Raw genomic sequence first — 23,590 nt, forward strand, 5'->3', positions numbered from 1 at the left:
CAGCCACACTTAAAAACAAAATCATTGCCTGTGTGTGGATAGCCATGAGGAGTCAGTATGGTTTCAGCAAGGGGAAGTCGTCTTGCCAATCTTTTGGAATTTTTTGGCGATGTAAATAAATATGGGGATAAAAGGGGGGGAGGGGCAATTGCTATACTGTATTTGGATTTTCAGAAGGCATTTGGCTAAGTCTCCCATGAGACACTCCTAAGGAAATTAGGAAGTCGTGCGGTAGGAAGCACCGAGCATTGTAGATGGGGAAGTGGCGAACAGGCTGGGTGTGGTGCCCGCGGACCCTTGGGCTGAGGCAAGATTGGCCAAAATGTGTCCCTTCCTTTCTGAGCACCTTAGGCACTCTCTCCTCGCCTGCAACCTGCTCCTCACACTCAACGTCTCTCTCCACTACCCGCTCTCCACCTCCTCCTGCACCCCGCGCATCAGGCAGGGCCCTCCCCTTCCTCCACCGCCAGTGCCCGACTCCGTGCCTGCAATGGGCTTCTTTTAACGCTGCACCTCCGAGGCTCAACCTGCTGGCTTTAACGCCGTTTCTGTCGCCTTGCTCAGCCTGTGAGCGCTATAGAGCGGGGGCTGCCCCGTGCACCTCTGCACTGCGCTGGCGCTCCTACTATACACGGGCCAAGCAGAACGCACATGCTCCTGGGAGGCAGGGAGCTTCTCTGCACGAGCCCGCCGCCGCGCCAAGGTAGCGCAGCCCCTCCGGACCGCATGCAGCGCGCGCGCGCGCACCTGGGGGAGGTGGCAGCGGAAGGGTTAGGGGAGGAGCGTGGAGTGGCGCGTCACGGGGAAGGGGAGGTGCCTGCGAGCGTAAGCATCGCAGGGGGGCCGGGGGCGGGTGCGTGACGGGAGCGTCAGGCTGGAGGGAGGAGTCAGCGGCGGCGTCGCGTCGGGCGGGGCTTGCGCTGCTCGGGGCCGCAGACATGGCGGCGGATCTGAACCTGGAGCGGGTTCGCTCGCTGCCCCGGACCTGGAGCTTCGGCGTCACCCGGGCCGGACGCGTCTTCTTCATCAAGTAAATGCGCTTCGAGGGTGGGGGGTGAGGAACGGGCTTCGCCGGGCATTAGTGCCTGCACTGTTCCTGCTAGCAATATTACCTCACCTGCGAGGCTTGCATTTTCTGTAGTATTATTACTCGGGAGAGGGAGCAGTCTCTCACCTGCGAGGCGTGCATTTTCTGTAGTATTATTACTCGGGAGCAGTCTCTCACCTGCGAGGCTTGCATTTTCTGTAGCATTATTACTCGGGAGCAGTCTCTCACCTGCGAGGCTTACGTTTTCTGTAGTATTATTACTCGGGAGAGGGAGCAGTCTCTCACCTGCGAGGCGTGCATTTTCTGTAGCATTATTACTCGGGAGAAGGAGAAGTTTCACCTGCGAGGCTTGCATTTTCTGTAGTATTATTACTCGGGAGCAGTCTCTCACCTGCGAGGCGTGCATTTTCCGTAGTATTATTACTCGGGAGAAGGAGAAGTTTCACCTGCGAGGTGTGCATTTTCTGTAGTATTATTACTCGGGAGAAGGAGAAGTCTCACCTGCGAGGTGTGCATTTTCTGTAGTATTATTACTCGGGAGAGGAGCAGTCTCACCTGCGAGGCTTGCATTTTCTGTAGTATTATTACTCGGGAGAGGGAGCAGTCTCTCACCTGCGAGGCTTGCATTTTCTGTAGTAGTATTACTCGGGAGAAGGAGAAGTCTCACCTGCGAGGTGTGCATTTTCTGTAGTATTATTACTCGGGAGAGGAGCAGTCTCACCTGCGAGGCTTGCATTTTCTGTAGTAGTATTACTCCGGAGAAGGAGAAGTCTCACCTGCGAGGTGTGCATTTTCTGTAGTATTATTACTCGGGAGAGGAGCAGTCTCACCTGCGAGGCTTGCATTTTCTGCAGCATTATTACTCGGGAGAGGAGCAGTCTCACCTGCGAGGCTTGCATTTTCTGCAGCATTATTACTCGGGAGAGGGAGCAGTCTCTCACCTGCGAGGCTTACGTTTTCTGTAGTACTATTACTCGGGCGAGGGAGCAGTCTCACCTGCGAGGCGTGCATTTTCTGTAGTATTACTCGGCAGAGTGAACTGTCTCTCACTTGCGAGGCGTGCATTTTCTGTAGTATTATTACTCGGGAGAGGGAGCATTCTCTCACCTGCGAGGCTTGCATTTTCTGTAGTATTATTACTCGGGAGAGGGAGCATTCTCTCACCTGCGAGGCTTGCATTTTCTGTAGTAGTATTACTCGGGAGAGGGAGCATTCTCTCACCTGCGAGGCTTGCATTTTCTGTAGTAGTATTACTCGGGAGAGGGAGCAGTCTCTCACCTGCGAGGCTTGCATTTTCTGTAGTAGTATTACTCGGGAGAGGGAGCAGTCTCTCTCCTGCGAGGCTTGCATTTTCTGTAGTAGTATTACTCGGGAGAGGGAGCAGTCTCTCACCTGCGAGGCTTGCATTTTCTGTAGTAGTATTACTCGGGAGAGGGAGCAGTCTCACCTGCGAGGCTTGCATTTTCTGTAGTAGTATTACTCGGGAGAGGGAGCAGTCTCTCACCTGCGAGGCTTGCATTTTCTGTAGCAGTATTACTGGGGAGAGGGAGCAGTCTCTCACCTGCGAGGCGTGCATTTTCTGTAGCATTATTACTGGGGAGAGGGAGCAGTCTCTCCCCTGTGGGCTTGCATTTTCTGTTTTATTACTCAGGAGAGGGATCAGTCTCGTGTGAGGCTTGCACTTTCTGTAGTATTACTCAGGAGAGGGAGCAGTCTCCCCTGTGAGGTTTGCATTTTCTGTAGTATTACTCGGAACAATCTCTCATATGTTTGGTGTATGGCACTGTAGTATTGCTCAAGAGAAGGAGCAATTTCTCACGTCTGAGGCTTGCATTTTCTGTAGCATTTGTTACTTGGGGAAGGGAGCAGTCTCGCAGGTGAAGTGTGGATGTTTTGTAGTACTACTCCAATAACTCTAGGAAGGGAACAATCTGTCACTTGCCAGGTCTTGGGTTTGTTGTAGTATTGTTGAGAAAGGAGTAGTCTCGTGTACAGTTTGGATTTTCTGGAGTATTATTCGCATCACTCAGGAAGGGAGCAGTCTCTCATGGGTGAAGTTTATATTTTTGTAGTTTTTGCATTACTCTGGGAAGAGAGTAATTTTTCGTGCCAGGCTTTAGATTTTCTCTAGTACTGTTGAGAAGGGAACAGTCTCATCTCTAGCGCTTGGATTTTCTGAAGTAGTGTATGCATTTTCTATGAAAGGAGTAGTCACACGGATGAGGCTTGGATGTTTGGTACTACTAATCGCATTATTCCAGGAAAGGTGCAGTCTCACATGTGAGTCATATTTTCTATAGTAGTGTGGTGAGGGGGTGCAGTCTCATGGGTGAACTTTGGATTTTTTATACTACTACTACTCCAGGGAAAGAGCAGTCTCATGAGTGAGATTTGGATGCTTTGAAGTACTACTCGCATTACGACGGGAAAAGAGCAGTTTCTCACAGGTGAAGGGTGGATGTTTTGTAGTAGTATTTGCATTACTCTGGGAGGGAGCAATCTCTCATATACTGAGTTTTGGATTTACTTTAGTATTGTTGAGAAGGGATCAGTCTCGTGTAGGGCTAGAGGATTTTCTGAAGTATTTGCATTACTCAGGAGAGAGCAGTCTCTCACAGGTGAAGTTTGCATTTTCTGTAGTTTTACTCAGGGAAGGGAGCAGTCTCTCAAGGGTGAGGTGCGGTTGTTTTGTGGTAGTATTCGCATTACTCTGGGAAGGGAGCAGCCCATCACTTGTTAGATTTTGGATTTGCTCTAGTATTGTTAAGGGAGCAGTCTCATATAGGACTTGGAATTTCTAGGAAAGGAGCAGTCTCATAGATGAGGTTTGTATTTTTGTAGTACTACTGACATTACTCCGTGAAAGGAGCAGTCTGATGGGTGAGATGTAGATTTTTTGTAGTAGTGTACACATTACTCTGGAAAGGGAGCTGCCTCATGTGTGAGACTTGCATGTTCTGTAGTAGTGTGGAGAGGGGCGCAGTCTCACAGGTGAGGTATGGATTTGTTTTTGTAATACTACTCATGTTACTCTGGGAAGGGAGCAGCCCATCATGTTAGGTTTTGGATTTGCTGTGGTATTGCTGGGACTGAAGCAGTGTCTCATGAGTCAGGCTGCAGTCTTTCGTAGTGATCCTTCACTCTGGGAAGAGAGCAGTCTCTCACTTGTCTGGATTTTCTCTAGTATTTTATTTATTTAGTTTCTTTTTTTTATACCGAAGTATAGCAGAATGCCTTCACTCCGGTTTACAGAGAAAAACAACAATATACATAAAACGTGTTCATAACGCGTATAAATGTGGATAACAATTAACATTTCGTCAGAAGCAGAAAAGAAAACAGATTTAAAAAGAACGACATATGAATCGGACTTGCAGAGATTTAACAAGTGTTGTTAGTTAATTATGGGAATAAATTAGGAGTAGCATTGCAGGGTGTATGATAGAGCAATTTATTCAAAGGTGAGCAGGTTAGGAATAAAAGGGAAAGTTTCAAGGGAAATAGAGGAGTGAAAATAAATATTAATATAAGATTGGATGAGAATAGATATGGTATAATAGGTAAGAAGGGGTGAGGAGGATTTAAAAGCATGGTTGTTACTGGGAGTGAGTCTTAAGATAATATATTGGGTTATCCAACTCCGTTTGAGAGAGATTGTCTAAATAACCATGTTTTAAGTTCTTTTTTGAAAGGTTTGGGGTCCCTGATTGAACTCAGGTAGATTGGTAGAGAGTTCCATTCTTTAGGTCCGGCAATAGAGAAGGCTCTATTCCTGGTGATGGATAGTTTAGCAGAGGTAAGGGGTGGGGGTATGATTAGTTGCACCTTGCCAGTGATTCTTGTAGTGCGTGGTGTTTTGTGCAGTTGAATCATGTGATCAAGGGAGGAGTTGTCAGCTTTGTAGATTTTATTATGTAGAGTAGTTAATGTTTAATACTGAGAAGGGAGCTGTCTTGACTCATTTGAATTTTCTGTAGTAGGGATATTACTTTGTATTTTCTGTAGTGGTATTCCTGTTAGTCTAGGAAGGGAATAGTCGCTCACTTGTGTGATTTGGATTTTTTCTAATATTGCTAAGAAGGGAGCCTTCTCTCATATTTAAGGTTTGGATTTTCTGTAGTATTGAGAAAGGAGCAGTCTCTGACTTGCAAGGTGTGTGTTGTTTTGTAGTAGTGTTCGCATTACTCTGGGAAGGGAGCAGTTTCTCACTTGTGAGGTTAGGATTTGCTGTAGTATTGTTGAGAAGGGAGCAGTCTCGTGTGTGTGTGTGTGTGATGTGGATTTTCCATAATACTGTTTCTATGGCATATGCGATACCCATCATGTGAAGAATACCAAAGAAAATGCCAGGGTAACATATGAGAGACTGCGCTTTTCCTCATCATCGTTTACTTGTTTCAAACTTTTCCAGCCAAAGAGTTCAAAGCGTGTTACAGTAGTTTAAGGTTTTCATTCTTCCCAGAGTAATGCAAATAATACTAAAGGGAATGCCAGCCTGACGAGTGAATGACTGCTCCCTTCCCAGGGTAAGGTTTGCCTCTTCTGTAGTAGTATTCCTGTTATTCTGGGAAGAGAGCAGTCTCTCACCTGTAAGGTGTGGCTTTTCTGTAGTATAATTCCTATTTAGGAATGGGATACTCTGCCATGTACAAGTCTTGTGTTTTCCATATTTTATGTTACTCTGGAAATTGAGTTCTTTGACTTGTAGGGTTTGGTTTGGTTTTTTTTTGTAGTTTTATTACTTTGGGAATGGCACATTCTCGTGTGTCAGGCTGGATTTTCTTTTAATATTTACATTACTCAAGAAAGGGAGCAGCCTCGTGTATCTAAAGGTGTAGGTTTTGTGTAGCGGTGTTCCTATTAGTTTAGGAATGCGGTCTCGCATATGAGGTTTGGCTTTTATGTAGTAGTATTCTCATTACTCTGCAAATGGAGCAGTCTCTCATGGGACTGGATTAGTCTCTCACATATATAGTTTGGCCTTTCCGTAGTATCCGTTATAGCTCTGGGGTTGCGCAGTCTCTCCTGTGTAATGTTGGGTGTTTTTTTCCCTAGCAATATTTACATTACTCTGGCAGATGCTGGATTTTGTGTGCTGCTGTTGCAAGTTTGGCTCCGTATGTGAAGTTGTAATGTCTCTTTATTTTTCACAGTGAGGAGGCAAAGAGCACGACCTGGCTGCATCCAGTCACTGGGGAAGCTGTGGTTACTGGGCACAGGAGAACTCCAGGTACGGCATGAGCTGTATGAAGGAAATGCCACAAAAGCACACGGTTACCCACACGCATGCTCGCACGTCCCCACGTGTGCACTCGGCAGCTTTCATTCGCTTGCAGGTGGCCTTAAAGAGGTGGAAGGTTTTGGTTGCTTTAGCTGAGGGGCCAAGGAACACAATAGCAGTCCTCATTTAAACAGGAAATGGGACCCCAAATTTCCGCATGTGTGTCACCTTGTGTGCAGACAGCTGTTTTGTGCTTCAGGATGTTTTCTGACATCAGACAGCCCAGGAATGGAAGAACAGGGGGAGATTTTTTTGGTTTGTCTCTTTTCTTCCTTCTGGTAAAGCAGCTTGTATTTGAAACTAGGAGGGGGTGGCAGGCGAGCTGCTTTTTCTGCTTGGATTTTGCTGTTTGATTATTCGATGTGCCTGATTTGAAGCTGGATTTTCCTAGCTGATGGGGCTCAAAGACCGGTGTGGCTACTCCTAGAAGTTTGGGGACTTGACGGGAAGAGAGAAAGGGGCTGCTTTGCTCAGATTCACCTCTGCTTATGATTTGAATCCATATTAATTTGCAGCCCGCTCTGTGCTTGGAAATGCTAGCTGGGAGATGTCAGGGCAGGAGAGGAGTCCTGCTAATTGGCACAGATAAGCGCCTCGTTTGCCTTCAATCGCTCATTTCCTCCTGCTCACTTAAAGCACTTTTTGGGTTCTCTTGTTCAGTTTTCTCTCTTGCTTTCCACCCCATGTCTCGTTTTAGCACTGTCGCTCCTGCAAGGCCCAGTGCGGTGCTTCACATCGGATGCATTTTTGGTAGTTCGAGTGTTTGTTTCTTCACATAGCAGCTGAGCTGCCCTCTCACGGCGGGTTGATGCCTGCATGATGTGAATATCAGCTTTGCGCACTATTGCCGGGCTGAAGCGGTGCAGCATCGAGAGAGAAACTGTTATTCTTTTGCATGTCTGCAGTCATTAAATCTTATCTGCATGTTTTTCTGGTAATTTACTTTTCCTTGGATTTATGGGAATATTCTTATTTATTCGTTCGTATTTATTTTGTCTTTCCAGCGGTTGCCTAAGGCAAGTTATAGCAGTGATAATATATATGGTGGAAATTAACAAATAGTTGTGCCATTAAATAGCATGTCTAGGTCATCGATTATTTGTCAGTGCTTTTTGTTTTTATAAATTAGTCGTCGTCTTTAAGAATTATAATGTAATAGGTGTGTGTGTGTACATAATGAAGGGTTTGTGTCCTCACGGGTAACTCCAGAATGGCTGCTCCTACCATTGGAAAACCCAAATGAGTGAAGCGGGGAAGAGGGGAAGCACTGACAAGTTAGATGTGAAGCAGTAATTAGGAACCAAAAAAATAAACACAATTTTGCACTGGGTATTTTTCTATTTTTAAGATTTTGTTTAAAATGTGTTTAATTATATTGAATGCTTAATGTGACCAGGAAAATATTTAATATGGAGGGAAGAGAGTTCAGATGGCAATTCTCTGGCAGCCGACTTGTGAACCGGTTCAAAGGGCAAAATCATTCGTCATAAAAAAAAAAACTTCCAAATTAAAAACCCACAGGAAATGTTTATTAGGAAGATTAATTACATATATTAATTACATATATGTACATATATATTAATTATATGTAAATATATGTACATATATATTAATTACATATATGTACATATATATTAATTACATATATGTACATATATATTAATTACATATATGTACATATATATTAATTACATATATTAATTACATATATGTACTTGCTTATTCGTTATGTTTATTTAACAGTCATTATTTACATACTATATAACAGTACATTTGCAGATTATCTTCACTACTAAAGTTCCTTGTAAAAAGTTGTACACACACATTCTATTCCAAAACACTAATAATGTTAATTGCCATTTGCTAAATGTTATTTTTACCTTCAATGTTCCTTGTAATAATGTTTAATGGTTGATTGTTATTGTTCAATGTTTAATGTTCTATGTACAAAACCCCTGTCTAACCTCCCAGACCAGGGCAACCTTTTCGTTACTTGTAAACCGGAATGATTTGTATTGCATACAGGAATTCCGGTATATAAAAATTAAAAATAAATAAATAAATTAAAAAAAAAACTTTTATGAAAATTGTGAGTTTACTCAAATCATCAGATGCAACCTTATTACATAAACAGTGAGCCTTCAACCTAAATGACTTATGTCAGTATCTGAATAGTCACAAGGACTGGATGGACTTAACTTTGTGAATTCCTCTGGGTTTTTAATCCGGAAGTTTTTTATGACGAATGATTTTGCCCTATGAACCGGTTCACAAGTCGGCTGCCAGACAATTGCCATCTGAAGTCTTTTTCCTCCATATTAAATATTTTCCTGGTCACATTAAGCAAATTTTAAAAAGTCTTAAAAGAAAATAAAATAAAACTTTGCACGAGTATTTTTCGGTTCCAGATTTGTAGCTGATATTCTCCTCTTATTTGTATTAAAAAGTAATGAAGTGAACCCTTGCAAGGTGGGGGACTGACAGCTGGCTCTTCCAGGTCCCCGGGCTCGCTGTTTCAGCTCTGCTCTGGGGTTTCCGATGACCGGGCTTGGGGGGGGGGTGTATCCTTGTGGCCTGACGCTGAGAGCTGGGGACGCCGCCGGCATACCCGAGTGGGGGGGGGATGAATCTTATTCCTGAATCCTCCGGAGCCAGTTTTGCTAACTGTGGAGTCCTCTGGCGAATGGGAGGAGTCTGCCGAGGCCCCGGAGGAAGAGTGGAGGATATTGCAGACCGTGCAGGGATCCTCCTTTCCTGCTGCTGAAACGTCAGGTAGTTTGGGACCCTCTGCTGAAATTCAGATAATAGGAGACGGCGCCGTTCTAGAGACTTTAATAGCAGGCATGAGAGACATCTTTTAGGGATCTGGCGTTGAGAGCTGGGTCTCCTGAGGAGGATGGTGAAGAATGCAGCGCTGTTAATTGTAAAATAATTCAAGGTAATTTGGTGACACACATGAAAAATTGCAGCAGTTTGACGGCCTTATCAGATCATTAAGGGGGGTGGGCATGGTCTGAGGGGGGCACGAAACCAGCGCGTAAATCACGCGCGCAGGCGCGAGCCGGGGACCCTGCCGCCTGACTTTACTTCCGCTGTGCAAGCTGTAAAATAATAAATCTAGGCTAGTCCGCGGGATTTTAAGGATTGGGGCTAACAGGGCAAAAGGGCACGGGTATTTAGCTGGGGGAGGGGGGTTAAGAAATCCTGAAGAAATAGGTAACAGCGTCGGAGCTCGCCTACCAAAATCCCCCCACTTATGCGGTGGGGGCGGCATTTCTGCGCACGTGCGTACGTTTATATGGACGCGCGTACAGCCTGCGTGCATACACGCGCGCGCGTCGTACCACGAACGCGTCCCCTGACGAGAGCCGGCATACGCACGTACGTGTGCGGCCGTTTAAGGGTTACTGCCAAACGGGCCGATACAGCAAAGCGCGCGCTCGGCTGAGCTCGCGGCTTAACCCGCAGGCGCGCTCGCATCTAGGACACGCGTCCACTACCCCCTTTTATACAATAAAGGGTTTAGCGCGTCCAAACCACCCCGAAACTAATAGCGCTCATCATATGCAAATGCATGTAGATGAGGCGATCAGCTATTCACCTAGGATACAGAAAAAAAAAAATGTGCGCCTGATCCGCAGGTTTGACGCTCAGGAATGTAACGCCTGCCCCTTCCGAGCAGCCCAAAAAGTGTACAGAGAAGCAGAAAATACTGCTTTTCAGTGCATCCGCCGACTTAATATTGTGGTGATATTCAGTCAGAGGAACCAAAGGGTTAAAAAAATAAAATTAAAAAAGTGGAAAGGGAGGCGCGATTTTATGGATTTTATGAGTGTGCATTTCCCCAACTCCTGGCTGTGCACAGGTTAGGGAAACAGATTCTGGTAAAGCTGAGCGTCCGTTTTCCAAACCCTCTGACAGCCTCCTCTCCTGGGCTTCCGCTGCTTAAGGAGGCGCTAGGGATGCGCTGTTTTCCCTTTCAGCGCGACCCCTCAGCTAAACACGGGAGAGGTGGCTGAGCGCGCGCTAGGAAGGCGACCTCGGAGGCTCAGCGCGAGGAGAAACCCGGCCACGTTCAACCATTCGCCTTCTGGACCAGCCGCAAGCACCGCGGCGTTCATGGTCCACTTGTGATGTTGGAGGAGCCAAATTGGAGGCCTTTAGATAGGGCTTCAGCTTTTTAATTTTTTTTATTAGCTGACATTGCCAAAAAGCAGTTCAGCAGATTTTGTTAATGTGAGCTTACAGGTTTAAATTGTTCTCCAGATACCTCTCAGGATCTCTCTATCAAAGGGAGAAAATCTTAGTGCTGTAAGGAAGCTCGTGCATTTCTCTGAAACTTGTTTGAATTCCTGCTTTTCCTGAGACTGTCTCTAAGTGATCCTCTTTTATAAGTTGCTGCCTGCGGCTGCTCCGTGACTTCCAGCTCAATCTCACTGAATGTATTGGTTTAAGAATCACTTTGTATGCACGCATGTACAGACGTGTGGGAGGTGATCTTTGCTGGATCTTGTGAGGTCAGACCCTGCTTGGTCACTGATTTCTTGAATGCACGCGAGTACAGACGTGTGCGTGGTCTGACTCTGGGTGGTGGGAGTGATCTTTGCTGGATCTTGTGAGGTCAGCCTCTGCTTGGTCACTGATTTCTTGTATGCACGCGAGTACAGACGTGTGCGTGGTCTGACTCTGGGTGGTGGGAGTGATCTTTGCTGGATGTTGTGAGGTCAGCCTCTGCTTGGTCACTGATTTCTTGTATGCACGCGAGTACAGACGTGTGCGTGGTCTGACTGGGTGGTGGGAGTGATCTTTGCTGGATGTTGTGAGGTCAGACCCTGCTTGGTCACTGATTTCTTGAATGCACGCGAGTACAGACGTGTGCGTGGTCTGACTCTGGGTGGTGGGAGTGATCTTTGCTGGATCTTGTGAGGTCAGCCTCTGCTTGGTCACTGATTTCTTGTATGCACGCGAGTACAGACGTGTGCGTGGTCTGACTCTGGGTGGTGGGAGTGATCTTTGCTGGATGTTGTGAGGTCAGCCTCTGCTTGGTGACTGAATTTTTGTATGCACGCGTGTACAGACGTGTGCGTGGTCTGACTCTGGGTGGTGGGAGTGATCTTTGCTGGATGTTGTGAGGTCAGCCTCTGCTTGGTGACTGAATTTTTGTATGCACGTGTGTACAGACGTGTGGGAGGTGATCTTTGCTGGATCTTGTGAGGTCAGACCCTGCTTTGTCACTGATTTTTTTGTATGCACGCGTGTACAAACGTGTGGGAGGTGATCTTTGCTGGATCTTGTGAGGTCAGACCCTGCTTGGTCACTGATTTTTTTGTATGCACGCGTGTACAGACGTGTGGGAGGTGATCTTTGCTGGATCTTGTGAGGTCAGACCCTGCTTGGTCACTGATTTTTTTGTATGCACGCGTGTACAGACGTGTGGGAGGTGATCTTTGCTGGATCTTGTGAGGTCAGACCCTGCTTGGTCACTGATTTTTTTGTATGCACGCGTGTACAGACGTGTGCGTGCTCTGACACTGGGCGGTGGGAGGTGATCTTTGGATCTTGTGAGGTCAGACCCTGCTTGGTCACTGATTTGGCTGAGGTCCATAGCTCAGATGTTAGCCAGCTAAATGAATATTTTGGAAGTTATCTGGCTAATAAGGAGGAGTTGTTAGCCGGCTAACTCCTGTATTCAGAGCTAGCTGGATGACTCGGCCTGGTTGAGCCAAGGAGCTGTCCTAAAGTTAGTCAGCTATAGTTGGCTCTCCTGCATTTATCATGATTTTCAGTTTCCTGAGGTCACTTCTGTCTCCATTCTGTTTACCCTAAAACCCCCCTCCAGGATTCAATATGAATCCGTTCCTGTTGTGTGCATTTATTCCCAAACTGCGGGTACACACGTGGCACGCAGTGTTGGTTGTTTCCGGGGAGACGGCCTCCTGGCTGGGTTTAGGACTCGCCACCTCGCGTGCACATGAGGGTCAGGAAGTGGCGATTCAGTGCAGCGTGTGTCATGTGCTGCACCAGTCTCCCCGGTTTAATGTTCAGCCCGACTTCCCCCGTGGATGTGCCGGTACTCGGTACTGTATGATTGCCGCCTTGTGATGGAAGTGCTACGGGGGGTGGCGGCTTTGATAAGCTCCTGTTAGGTTACCCTGCGTGCAGCGAGTTGCTGGGAGCTGCTTAGGTAAACGCATGCAGCTTCACCTGTTCTTTCACTGCTTAAGGTCCTGGATCGGTTATGGAGTGGTGACCTGAGCTCTGCATGCTGCATTCGCTGCTTGGTAACGGAATTTGGTTGCCTGTAGGAGAGGGTTTCAGGCTGTGGATGTGCTGTGATGGCCCGTCAGATTTGAAATACATAAAATGTTAGCCGGCTTCCTTGAGAGGAAAGGATAAGAATGAGCCGGGCTGGAGGTGGTTTCCCTGGTTCGCAGGCCACTCCTCCACGCGACAGGACATGCACAGGTGGTGCACTGGCGGTGCCTTTCCATAGGTAGGGAGATTGCTCTTTGCGTCCTCGGATTGCCAGGTTTGTATTTTACACTGCACCTGGTGGCAGGGGAGTTTGTGCTGCTGAGAGGACACCAGAATCAGAAAATCTTCTTTGTGTAGCGAGTTGTACAGACGTTTGGTCCTGCTCTGCACCTGTTGTTGGGGGTCTGGGGGTTCCTGTGAGTGCAGAGTGTCTGTTTTCATGTAGCCCCATGACGGTCATGTGTTCAGTGCGTCACACGTGTGAGTATCATCGGTCCTGGATGTCCGAGAACTCTTGCAGGAGGGTCACTTCCCAGGCAGAATCCAGAATGCAAGCAGGCAGATGACAAACTTTGACTCTGGTTTTCTGGTGGCTCCTGTGATCATCTTAGGTAGCATTTCAGTGGCTCCCGAGTGGAAATGTTTGGTTAAAGTACATTAAACTCCCTCCCCCCCCCCCCTCAGTTCTTTTCTCCCCCTGAAAAAGTAAACGTCAGATGCCAGATTCTCCCTGACACTTTTATCTCTTTGCCACGCAGTCTCCTTCCGACTTTAGAGAAACACTTCCTTTCCTTGCAGAGTTAGTAGTAGCTCGGGTCGTGCGTTCTGCCTGTGAATGGGACCACAAACAAAAGCTGCTTCCCTGCCCCGCAGACCCCCCCCTCTGTCCTGTAAGTGGCAGTGATAGTGCAGAGCCTCTAAGCCTGCTGCTGTTATTACAGCTTCTCACGCCTATAGTGCAGAGCCTCTAAGCCTGCTGCTGTTATTACAGCTTCTCACGCCTATAGTGCAGAGCCTCTAAGCCTGCTGCTGTTATTACAGCTTCTCACTCCTATAGTGCAGAGCCTCTAAGCCTGCTGCTGTTATTACAGCTTCTCACTCCTATAGTGCAGAGCCTCTAAGCCTGCTGCTGTTATTACAGCTTCTCACGCCTATAGTGCAGAGCCTCTAAGCCTGCTGCTGTTATTACAGCTTCTCACTCCTATAGTGCAGAGCCTCTAAGCCTGCTGCTGTTATTACAGCTTCTCACTCCTATAGTGCAGAGCCTCTAAGCCTGCTGCTGTTATTACAGCTTCTCACTCCTATAGTGCAGAGCCTCTAAGCCTGCTGCTGTTATTACAGCTTCTCACTCCTATAGTGCAGAGCCTCTAAGCCTGCTGCTGCTATTACAGCTTCTCACTCCTATAGTGCAGAGCCTCTAAGCCTGCTGCTGCTATTACAGCTTCTCACTCCTATAGTGCAGAGCCTCTAAGCCTGCTGCTGCTATTACAGCTTCTCACTCCTATAGTGCAGAGCCTCTAAGCCTGCTGCTGTTATTACAGCTTCTCACTCCTATAGTGCAGAGCCTCTAAGCCTGCTGCTGTTATTACAGCTTCTCACTCCTATAGTGCAGAGCCTCTAAGCCTGCTGCTGTTATTACAGCTTCTCACTCCTATAGTGCAGAGCCTCTAAGCCTGCTGCTGTTATTACAGCTTCTCACTCCTATAGTGCAGAGCCTCTAAGCCTGCTGCTGTTATTACAGCTTCTCACTCCTATAGTGCAGAGCCTCTAAGCCTGCTGCTGTTATTACAGCTTCTCACTCCTATAGTGCAGAGCCTCTAAGCCTGCTGCTGTTATTACAGCTTCTCACTCCTATAGTGCAGAGCCTCTAAGCCTGCTGCTGTTATTACAGCTTCTCACTCCTATAGTGCAGAGCCTCTAAGCCTGCTGCTGTTATTACAGCTTCTCACTCCTATAGTGCAGAGCCTCTAAGCCTGCTGCTGTTATTACAGCTTCTCACGCCTATAGTGCAGAGCCTCTAAGCCTGCTGCTGTTATTACAGCTTCTCACTCCTATAGTGCAGAGCCTCTAAGCCTGCTGCTGTTATTACAGCTTCTCACTCCTATAGTGCAGAGCCTCTAAGCCTGCTGCTGTTATTACAGCTTCTCACTCCTATAGTGCAGAGCCTCTAAGCCTGCTGCTGCTATTACAGCTTCTCACTCCTATAGTGCAGAGCCTCTAAGCCTGCTGCTGCTATTACAGCTTCTCACTCCTATAGTGCAGAGCCTCTAAGCCTGCTGCTGCTATTACAGCTTCTCACTCCTATAGTGCAGAGCCTCTAAGCCTGCTGCTGTTATTACAGCTTCTCACTCCTATAGTGCAGAGCCTCTAAGCCTGCTGCTGTTATTACAGCTTCTCACTCCTATAGTGCAGAGCCTCTAAGCCTGCTGCTGTTATTACAGCTTCTCACTCCTATAGTGCAGAGCCTCTAAGCCTGCTGCTGTTATTACAGCTTCTCACTCCTATAGTGCAGAGCCTCTAAGCCTGCTGCTGTTATTACAGCTTCTCACTCCTATAGTGCAGAGCCTCTAAGCCTGCTGCTGTTATTACAGCTTCTCACTCCTATAGTGCAGAGCCTCTAAGCCTGCTGCTGTTATTACAGCTTCTCACTCCTATAGTGCAGAGCCTCTAAGCCTGCTGCTGTTATTACAGCTTCTCACTCCTATAGTGCAGAGCCTCTAAGCCTGCTGCTGTTATTACAGCTTCTCACTCCTATAGTGCAGAGCCTCTAAGCCTGCTGCTGTTATTACAGCTTCTCACGCCTATAGTGCAGAGCCTCTAAGCCTGCTGCTGTTATTACAGCTTCTCACTCCTATAGTGCAGAGCCTCTAAGCCTGCTGCTGTTATTACAGCTTCTCACTCCTATAGTGCAGAGCCTCTAAGCCTGCTGCTGTTATTACAGCTTCTCACTCCTATAGTGCAGAGCCTCTAAGCCTGCTGCTGTTATTACAGCTTCTCACTCCTATAGTGCAGAGCCTCTAAGCCTGCTGCTGTTATTACAGCTTCTCACTCCTATAGTGCAGAGCCTCTAAGCCTGCTGCTGCTATTACAGCTTCTCACTCCTATAGTGCAGAGCCTCTAAGCCTGCTGCTGTTATTACAGCTTCTCACTCCTATAGTGCAGAGCCTCTAAGCCTGCTGCTGTTATTACAGCTTCTCACTCCTATAGTGCAGAGCCTCTAAGCCTGCTGCTGTTATTACAGCTTCTCACTCCTATAGTGCAGAGCCTCTAAGCCTGCTGCTGTTATTACAGCTTCTCACTCCTATAGTGCAGAGCCTCTAAGCCTGCTGCTGTTATTACAGCTTCTCACGCCTATAGTGCAGAGCCTCTAAGCCTGCTGCTGTTATTACAGCTTCTCACGCCTATAGTGCAGAGCCTCTAAGCCTGCTGCTGTTATTACAGCTTCTCACGCCTATAGTGCAGAGCCTCTAAGCCTGCTGCTGTTATTACAGCTTCTCACGCCTATAGTGCAGAGCCTCTAAGCCTGCTGCTGTTATTACAGCTTCTCACTCCTATAGTGCAGAGCCTCTAAGCCTGCTGCTGTTATTACAGCTTCTCACTCCTATAGTGCAGAGCCTCTAAGCCTGCTGCTGTTATTACAGCTTCTCACTCCTATAGTGCAGAGCCTCTAAGCCTGCTGCTGTTATTACAGCTTCTCACTCCTATAGTGCAGAGCCTCTAAGCCTGCTGCTGTTATTACAGCTTCTCACTCCTATAGTGCAGAGCCTCTAAGCCTGCTGCTGCTATTACAGCTTCTCACTCCTTTAGTGCAGAGCCTCTAAGCCTGCTGCTGCTATTACAGCTTCTCACTCCTATAGTGCAGAGCCTCTAAGCCTGCTGCTGTTATTACAGCTTCTCACTCCTATAGTGCAGAGCCTCTAAGCCTGCTGCTGTTATTACAGCTTCTCACTCCTATAGTGCTACGCAGCGCTGCACGAAAACACATGAGAGGCAATCCCTGCTCACTAGGAGTTCATCAAGAGCACAAGAGACTATGGGAATTACTTTTATTAAGAAAAATGGTTAAAAATTAATAAGGCTGAAAGGGGTATAATCGGTGGTTAAAGATTTAAAAGCAGCCCGAAAAAAGGATTGGACTTAAATAAGGGAAGAGAAGGGAGCATGTGCCGCAGCGGAGGAAGTCTGTGCTGGTGCAGGCAGGTGGAAAGCACGGAGCCGGGAATTGGGGGTAGATGAGAAGGAGCGACTTCCCTGGTGAGGAGAGAGGTGCGGAGCGGAGGAAGAGGAGCTGGAATTGGATGCAGAAACACGGGCAGCCAATGTCATGGCAAAAGATAAGTCACAGGGCTGAATTTTGGACAGAGTGCAGTGGAGAGAGACCAGTGAGGAGCAGGTTGGAGGTAGGACAGATTCTGGTGCTGACACAAACGTTTAAGGTGGAGGTGCGTCTCCCAGGCAGCCATGTCGGACAAGCGGGCCGGGACTGGGCTGGATCCCTGACGAAACCTCCAGCCTAGAGTGAGAAATCTGAGAGTCATCGGCGTAAAGATGGGAGGAGATCTGAGCATGAAGAGTGAGCAGAGCAGCGAGGAGCAGCAGCTGATAGTGGGATGGGAGTACAGGAGGATCCACCAGAGGAAACACTGAAAGTGGGATGGGAGTACAGGAGGATCCACCAGAGGAGACACTGAAAGTGGGATGGGAGAGGTAAGAGAGGGGCGGAGTCATGAAATCCAGGGGAGGATGGATGGTGGCTGAAGAGGGTCAAAAGCAGCAGATAGGTCTGGGAGGATGAGGATTGAACAAAGGCCTCTGGGTTTTTGTTTTCGTCATCTGAGGCCATGTGAATTTTCAGGTGTTAAAATGGGGTCATGCTGGGAATTTCTGTGCTGAGAGGAAAAGTTACCTTCCCTCCCAGAATGCAGTAAGACTAACTTTATTCCACTTTCACGAGTTCTTTCACCCATTTGACCATAAGGGGAATCAGTTTCACCCTAAGCACTGCGTGCCTGAAGCAGTCGGGGTTTCAGGGGTGCCACAAAGCTTAGCGTGCCCTGCACGTTCAGTCCCGTGGGCCGATGGGCTGGGGGTGGGACGTGTGGCGGCCTCACCTGTGCAAGTGTAACCCCGACTCCAGGTTACTGGGCGGCTTGAGGACGGGGGAGCAGAATAGGGAAGGAGAGCTACAACGTCCGAGCTGTGTCACTCTTGGGGGGGGGGGGGGGGAGCAGAGTTTCACAGCCGCTGAGTGCCAGACCCCGGGTTCTCTCTGGAGGGGCTCCGAACCTTCCTCTCCTCGCACGGATGAAAAGCAGACTCGGAGAATACAATTCAGCACAACCTCACTGAGGGAACAAGATGAGCCTTGAGATAGCAGAAATGTACTTTACATATCTACAGGCAAATAAGGTTAAGGGTCCACTTTATAAACCTGAAAGTAAAGCAACTAAAAACGTTTCAAAGTCCCAAACCAGGACGTCTGCAAAGTGGAAAGAAAATAAGAGCCCTGTAGTCCTGATGTACCTGCTGATATCCTCCTTCCTTAGGACCCCTAACCCACAGGCTTCTCCGGGGGAGCCCACGAGTCACGGTTTTCCAGGCTTGGAAGAAATTAGCAGGAAACTTGGTTTGAAAAGTCTGTTCCCCGTCTTCCTTCAGACGGACGAGCCCTCGCCCAGGCTGGCGTCTGCCTTTGAGATGCAGGAAGGCCCCAGGGGTGAGGTTTCACTGCTCGCTTCCCTCCCCCAGGTGGCACAATCCTGTGTCGCTTGGGCCGGCACTGGGATGCGATTACAGACCTCGGGTGCGAGCTCCCTCCTGCGTGCGTGAGGATCTTCTCCCGGGACCGCATTAAGGGCCGTGGATTCTCGTATATACTAAGTGCATCCCCCACAAGCAGCCGTCCAGCAGGGGATCGGTCTCTCGCCTGACGTCATTCTCCACCCCTTCCAGTGTGCTGAGCAGTAAAAGGGCCACGGCACGATTTCACCGCACAGAAACTGAGCCGGGGGGCCTACTCTGGACTCCTCGTCACTGCAAACAAAACGTTAGTTTAGCACAAATTGGGAGTGTGAGTGCGAGCACTACCTTCAGCGAGGTTTTCAGCAAAATTGTCAGATTAATTCCCTGCTGACATTATTTAAAAGAATCATTTCGGCCTTGGAGAATGATCTTGCTTCAAATGCCTGCCAGGGCATAACCCAGAAGCAAAGCAGGAAGTTTTTTCTCTGCGGTGCTGGTGCTGCTGCTTGTGTGTGGGCTCTCTGCTGGCTCTCCTCTTCCATGAGAGAGCTCTCAAGGGATGGAGCAGACAGGGTACTGGCACTCATCAAGCCCTATTTTTCTTGCACCTGATCTTGTAAATCTTGCAGCTGAGGGCATTAATCTTGCCTCCTAAATGTCTGCAGCACTATTGCTTAAGCACTGAGCACCCATGGGTAGCATTTAACCATAGTGACGTTTTTACTGTCTCTTGGAAGGAGGACAGCAGGCAGGCCTTGCGCTTCAGCTCTATGCGCTGGTGCGGGTAGTGTCTTAGTAACAGAGTAAATGAGGGCAGAGAGAGACCAAAATGCTCCAGCCAGTCTGCTCTATGCGCTGGTGCGGGTGACAGCAGAGAGAGACCAAAATGCTCCAGCCAGTCTGCTCTATGCGCTGGTGCGGGTAGTGTCTTAGTAACAGAGTAAATGAGGGCAGAGAGAGACCAAAATGCTCCAGCCAGTCTGCTCTATGCGCTGGTGCGGGTAGTGTCTTAGTAACAGAGTAAATGATAGCAGAGAGAGACCAAAATGCTCCAGCCAGTCTGCTCTATGCGCCGGTGCGGGTAGTGTCTTAGTAACAGAGTAAATGAGGGCAGAGAGAGACCAAAATGCTCCAGCAAGTCTGCTCTATGCGCCGGTGCGGGTAGTGTCTTAGTAACAGAGTAAATGATAGCAGAGAGAGACCAAAATGCTCCAGCCAGTCTGCTCTATGCGCCGGTGCGGGTAGTGTCTTAGTAACAGAGTAAATGAGGGCAGAGAGAGACCAAAATGCTCCAGCCAGTCTGCTCTATGCGCTGGTGCGGGCAGTGTCTTAGTAACAGAGTAAATGATGGCAGAGAGAGACCAAAATGCTCCAGCCAGTCTGCTCTATGCGCTGGTGCGGGTAGTGTCTTAGTAACAGAGTAAATGAGGGCAGAGAGAGACCAAAATGCTCCAGCCAGTCTGCTCTATGCGCTGGTGCGGGTAGTGTCTTAGTAACAGAGTAAATGACTGCAGAGAGAGACCAAAATGCTCCAGCCAGTCTGCTCTATGCGCTGGTGCGGGTAGTGTCTTAGTAACAGAGTAAATGATGGCAGAGAGACCAAAATGTTCCAGCCAGTCTGCTCTATGCGCTGGTGCGGGTAGTGTCTTAGTAACAGAGTAAATGATGGCAGAGAGACCAAAATGCTCCAGCCAGTCTGCTCTATGCGCTGGTGCGGGCAGTGTCTTAGTAACAGAGTAAATGAGGGCAGAGAGAGACCAAAATGCTCCAGCCAGTCTGCTCTATGCGCTGGTGCGGGCAGTGTCTTAGTAACAGAGTAAATGATGGCAGAGAGAGACCAAAATGCTCCAGCCAGTCTGCCCTATGCGCTGGTGCGGGTAGTGTCTTAGTAACAGAGTAAATGAGGGCAGAGAGAGACCAAAATGCTCCAGCCAGTCTGCTCTATGCGCTGGTGCGGGTAGTGTCTTAGTAACAGAGTAAATGACTGCAGAGAGAGACCAAAATGCTCCAGCCAGTCTGCTCTATGCGCTGTTGCGGGTAGTGTCTTAGTAACAGAGTAAATGATGGCAGAGAGACCAAAATGCTCCAGCCAGTCTGCTCTATGCGCTGGTGCGGGTAGTGTCTTAGTAACAGAGTAAATGATAGCAGAGAGAGACCAAAATGCTCCAGCCAGTCTGCTCTATGCGCTGGTGCGGGTAGTGTCTTAGTAACAGAGTAAATGATAGCGGAGAGAGACCAAAATGCTCCAGCCAGTCTGCTCTATGCGCTGGTGCGGGTAGTGTCTTAGTAACAGAGTAAATGATAGCAGAGAGAGACCAAAATGCTCCAGCCAGTCTGCTCTATGCGCTGGTGCGGGTAGTGTCTTAGTAACAGAGTAAATGATAGCAGAGAGAGACCAAAATGCTCCAGCCAGTCTGCTCTATGCGCTGGTGCGGGTAGTGTCTTAGTAACAGAGTAAATGATAGCGGAGAGAGACCAAAATGCTCCAGCCAGTCTGCTCTATGCGCTGGTGCGGGTAGTGTCTTAGTAACAGAGTAAATGACTGCAGAGAGAGACCAAAATGCTCCAGCCAGTCTGCTCTATGCGCTGGTGCGGGTAGTGTCTTAGTAACAGAGTAAATGATAGCAGAGAGAGACCAAAATGCTCCAGCCAGTCTGCTCTATGCGCTGGTACGGGTAGTGTCTTAGTAACAGAGTAAATGATAGCGGAGAGAGACCAAAATGCTCCAGCCAGTCTGCTCTATGCGCTGGTGCGGGTAGTGTCTTAGTAACAGAGTAAATGACTGCAGAGAGAGACCAAAATGCTCCAGCCAGTCTGCTCTATGTGCTGGTGCGGGTAGTGTCTTAGTAACAGAGTAAATGATGGCAGAGAGAGACCAAAATGCTCCAGCCAGTCTGCTCCGTGCAGTCTGCTCCTCCACTTCTCTTTAGGTTGGTGCTTGTTGCAGATATTGATGCAAGGATTGCAGGCTGTAATGCGTCTCTGAGGTTTTCAGTTCTTGTTCACTATTTGTGTGACCTCAGCTATAAATAATGTTCTGGTTTTTTTTTATCCTAGATTTGCCCATGGGTTGGGAAGAAGGATATACTTTTGAAGGAGCAAGATACTACATTAAGTAAGTAAAGCGCACCCACTTACACATTGCTGCAAGGTCTTGTGGACTCCTCTTGCTGCCACGCCAAATGCATTTGGTGATTGACAGGATGACAGGGGTTATTATGCTGCTTTGCCTGTTATTTTTGTAAAGTACTGATACTGCTTTAACTTTATTAAAGTATCCTGATCTTTGCATTGTTGTGGTTAAGTCTCGGGCTGCTCGTGACAGTGGCTTCCCACTTCTGTGCCGGGCTGCCTGTCTTGTGGCTTTAGACGGAAGTGTTTTGTAGTTCTGTCGCCTTTCCTTCAAGTAGCCAGGCCTCTTTTCTTTCTGGTGTTTCCTGCGCTTTGTTTGTATGAGGGAAGAGGCCTGCACCGCGGACGTAAGAGGCTGGGGGTCCTGCGCAGGGCAGGTGAGGAGCTGAAGTGCCACGCGCAGGAGCAGCCTGTCGGCATGAAGTGCAGCGTGCAGCAGTGGCCCGGGATAGCGAGGATTGTACTGTCCATGTGTGATGATTTGGATGTGTCCTGTGATCCCAGAGAACCTTACTGTGTAAGAGTAGTTCAGAGCTGTGCACAGCCACGCCTGGGGTGGAAGCATTGGTGCACGTCAGCTTCTCGTGGGGAGGGTAAAAGAGAGCGGCTGCATTTGCTGCTGGTTTGAGCGATGCTAATCCCAGCTGTTGATCCGATGCATGGGTGGTGGCTCGGTGAGAGCTGAGCCCCAGGACACCTCACTTTCCCGAAGGTCTTTGGTGCTGCAGCTGTCAGACTGTGACCCGGGCGGCCTGAAGGATGGGGCCGAGGGTGGCGGAGTTGATGTAACTTATCCTGACCCCGTATCTCTTGCAGCGAGGCGCCTCCCGCTCTAGCACACGAAGCTGCGCTGCCTCTGCACTGCTCTCCAGGCTGCTGTGAATAACCACTTCCTGGCTTGCTCTTCTTCCTAAGTCTCCTATTATTTTTGGCCCAGAATGTGTGGTGTTCTGTTTTTAGAGTTGCACTCGGATTGGCTGAGACGTTTTAGTTTGTTCCCTGTTCATGTACACACACACACACACACTTCATAAAAGCAGTCCCTGGACTCCCTTACATCCAGAAGAGGTGGGAGTGGCTGGTACAGCGCTTCTTATCTAGAGCTGCATAGAAATCAGCAGCACAGGCTGAGCATCTTCTTCAGCTTGCAGGTGGAGTTATTACAGATGCTGACTCCACTCCTGCTGGAAGTCCGCTTGGAAGACTTGTGCAGCGCACGTAACGTTTCCGTATCGTGCAGCCCCTGGGGTGGACCGACCAGGGTACCAGTGCACTAAAACACCTTTTTCCCCTTCTCGGGCAAGTCCAGAATGATCCTGCGTGAGCAGGTTCCAGCCATTTGTGTGGCCGTGAGGCTGCTGGGATTGACCGGTCCCTGTTTTGCCGCTGAATAAAGACAGCACAACCTGGCTGCTGGTTTGAATTGGCATTTTTATTTATTTTTATTTATTCAATTTGAATCAATAAGACTCGTCAGAGCGATTTTACAATAAAATGCACTAAATTCCTTACCTTGAAAAGAATAGAGATTAAAATAGAGGACTGGGCCCATTCTGTACGGTTCCTGAGCTGCGTGCACGGTGCAGGGATCTCCTTCTCTAGCAGGGATATTCCACTGACGTTCCTGTGCCAGACAGAAATGCCTTAGTGTGCGTGTGTGTGTGTGTGTGATGGACGGTTATGTCTGAGGCGTCAGCATCGTGCCTGCAGGTAAGTGGCTTGTGAATGGCCGGTGCAGGGATCTCCTTCTCTAGCAGGGATATTCCACTGACGTTCCTGTGCAAGGTAGAAATGCCTTAGTGTGTGTGTGTGTGAGATGGACGGTTATGTCTGAGGCGTCAGCATCGTGCCTGCAGGTAAGTGGCTTGTGAATGGCCGGTGCAGAGGTCTCCTTCTCTAGCAGGGATATTCCACTGACGTTCCTGTGCCAGACAGAAATGCCTTAGTGTGTGTGTGTGTGTGTGATGGACGGTTATGTCTGAGGCGTCAGCATCGTGCCTGCAGGTAAGTGGCTAGTGAATGGCCGGTGCAGAGGTCTCCTTCTCTAGCAGGGATATTCCACTGACGTTCCTGTGCCAGACAGAAATGCCTTAGTGCGTGTGTGTGTGAGATGGACGGTTATGTCTGAGGCG

At 48.4% G+C, this 23,590-nt stretch overlaps 1 protein-coding gene across 1 annotated transcript; it reads left to right on the forward strand.

Moving 5' to 3' along the window:
• Window positions 1-867: 867 nt before the first annotated feature.
• Window positions 868-21,452, forward strand: LOC115082150 (pleckstrin homology domain-containing family A member 5-like). The gene is made up of 3 exons (XM_029586410.1): window positions 868-1,030; window positions 6,202-6,278; window positions 21,384-21,452. Exons 1-3 carry the CDS (start codon window positions 939-941, stop codon window positions 21,443-21,445), a joined length of 231 nt encoding a protein of 76 aa, XP_029442270.1. The 5' UTR covers window positions 868-938; the 3' UTR covers window positions 21,446-21,452.
• Window positions 21,453-23,590: the final 2,138 nt, after the last annotated feature.

The sequence above is a fragment of the Rhinatrema bivittatum genome, unplaced genomic scaffold (genome assembly GCF_901001135.1).
Source record: "Rhinatrema bivittatum unplaced genomic scaffold, aRhiBiv1.1, whole genome shotgun sequence".
NCBI lineage: Eukaryota > Metazoa > Chordata > Amphibia > Gymnophiona > Rhinatrematidae > Rhinatrema > Rhinatrema bivittatum.

What these genes read in the sequence shown, in the direction of transcription:
- LOC115082150 (XM_029586410.1), top strand. Translation starts at nt 939, where the DNA reads ATGGCGGCGGATCTGAACCTGGAGCGGGTTCGCTCGCTGCCCCGGACC. An exon ending in GGACGCGTCTTCTTCATCAA is followed by an intron (nt 1,031 to 6,201) that starts GTAAATGCGCTT and finishes TATTTTTCACAG; the next exon opens with TGAGGAGGCAAAGAGCACGA. An exon ending in TGGGCACAGGAGAACTCCAG is followed by an intron (nt 6,279 to 21,383) that starts GTACGGCATGAG and finishes TTTTTATCCTAG; the next exon opens with ATTTGCCCATGGGTTGGGAA.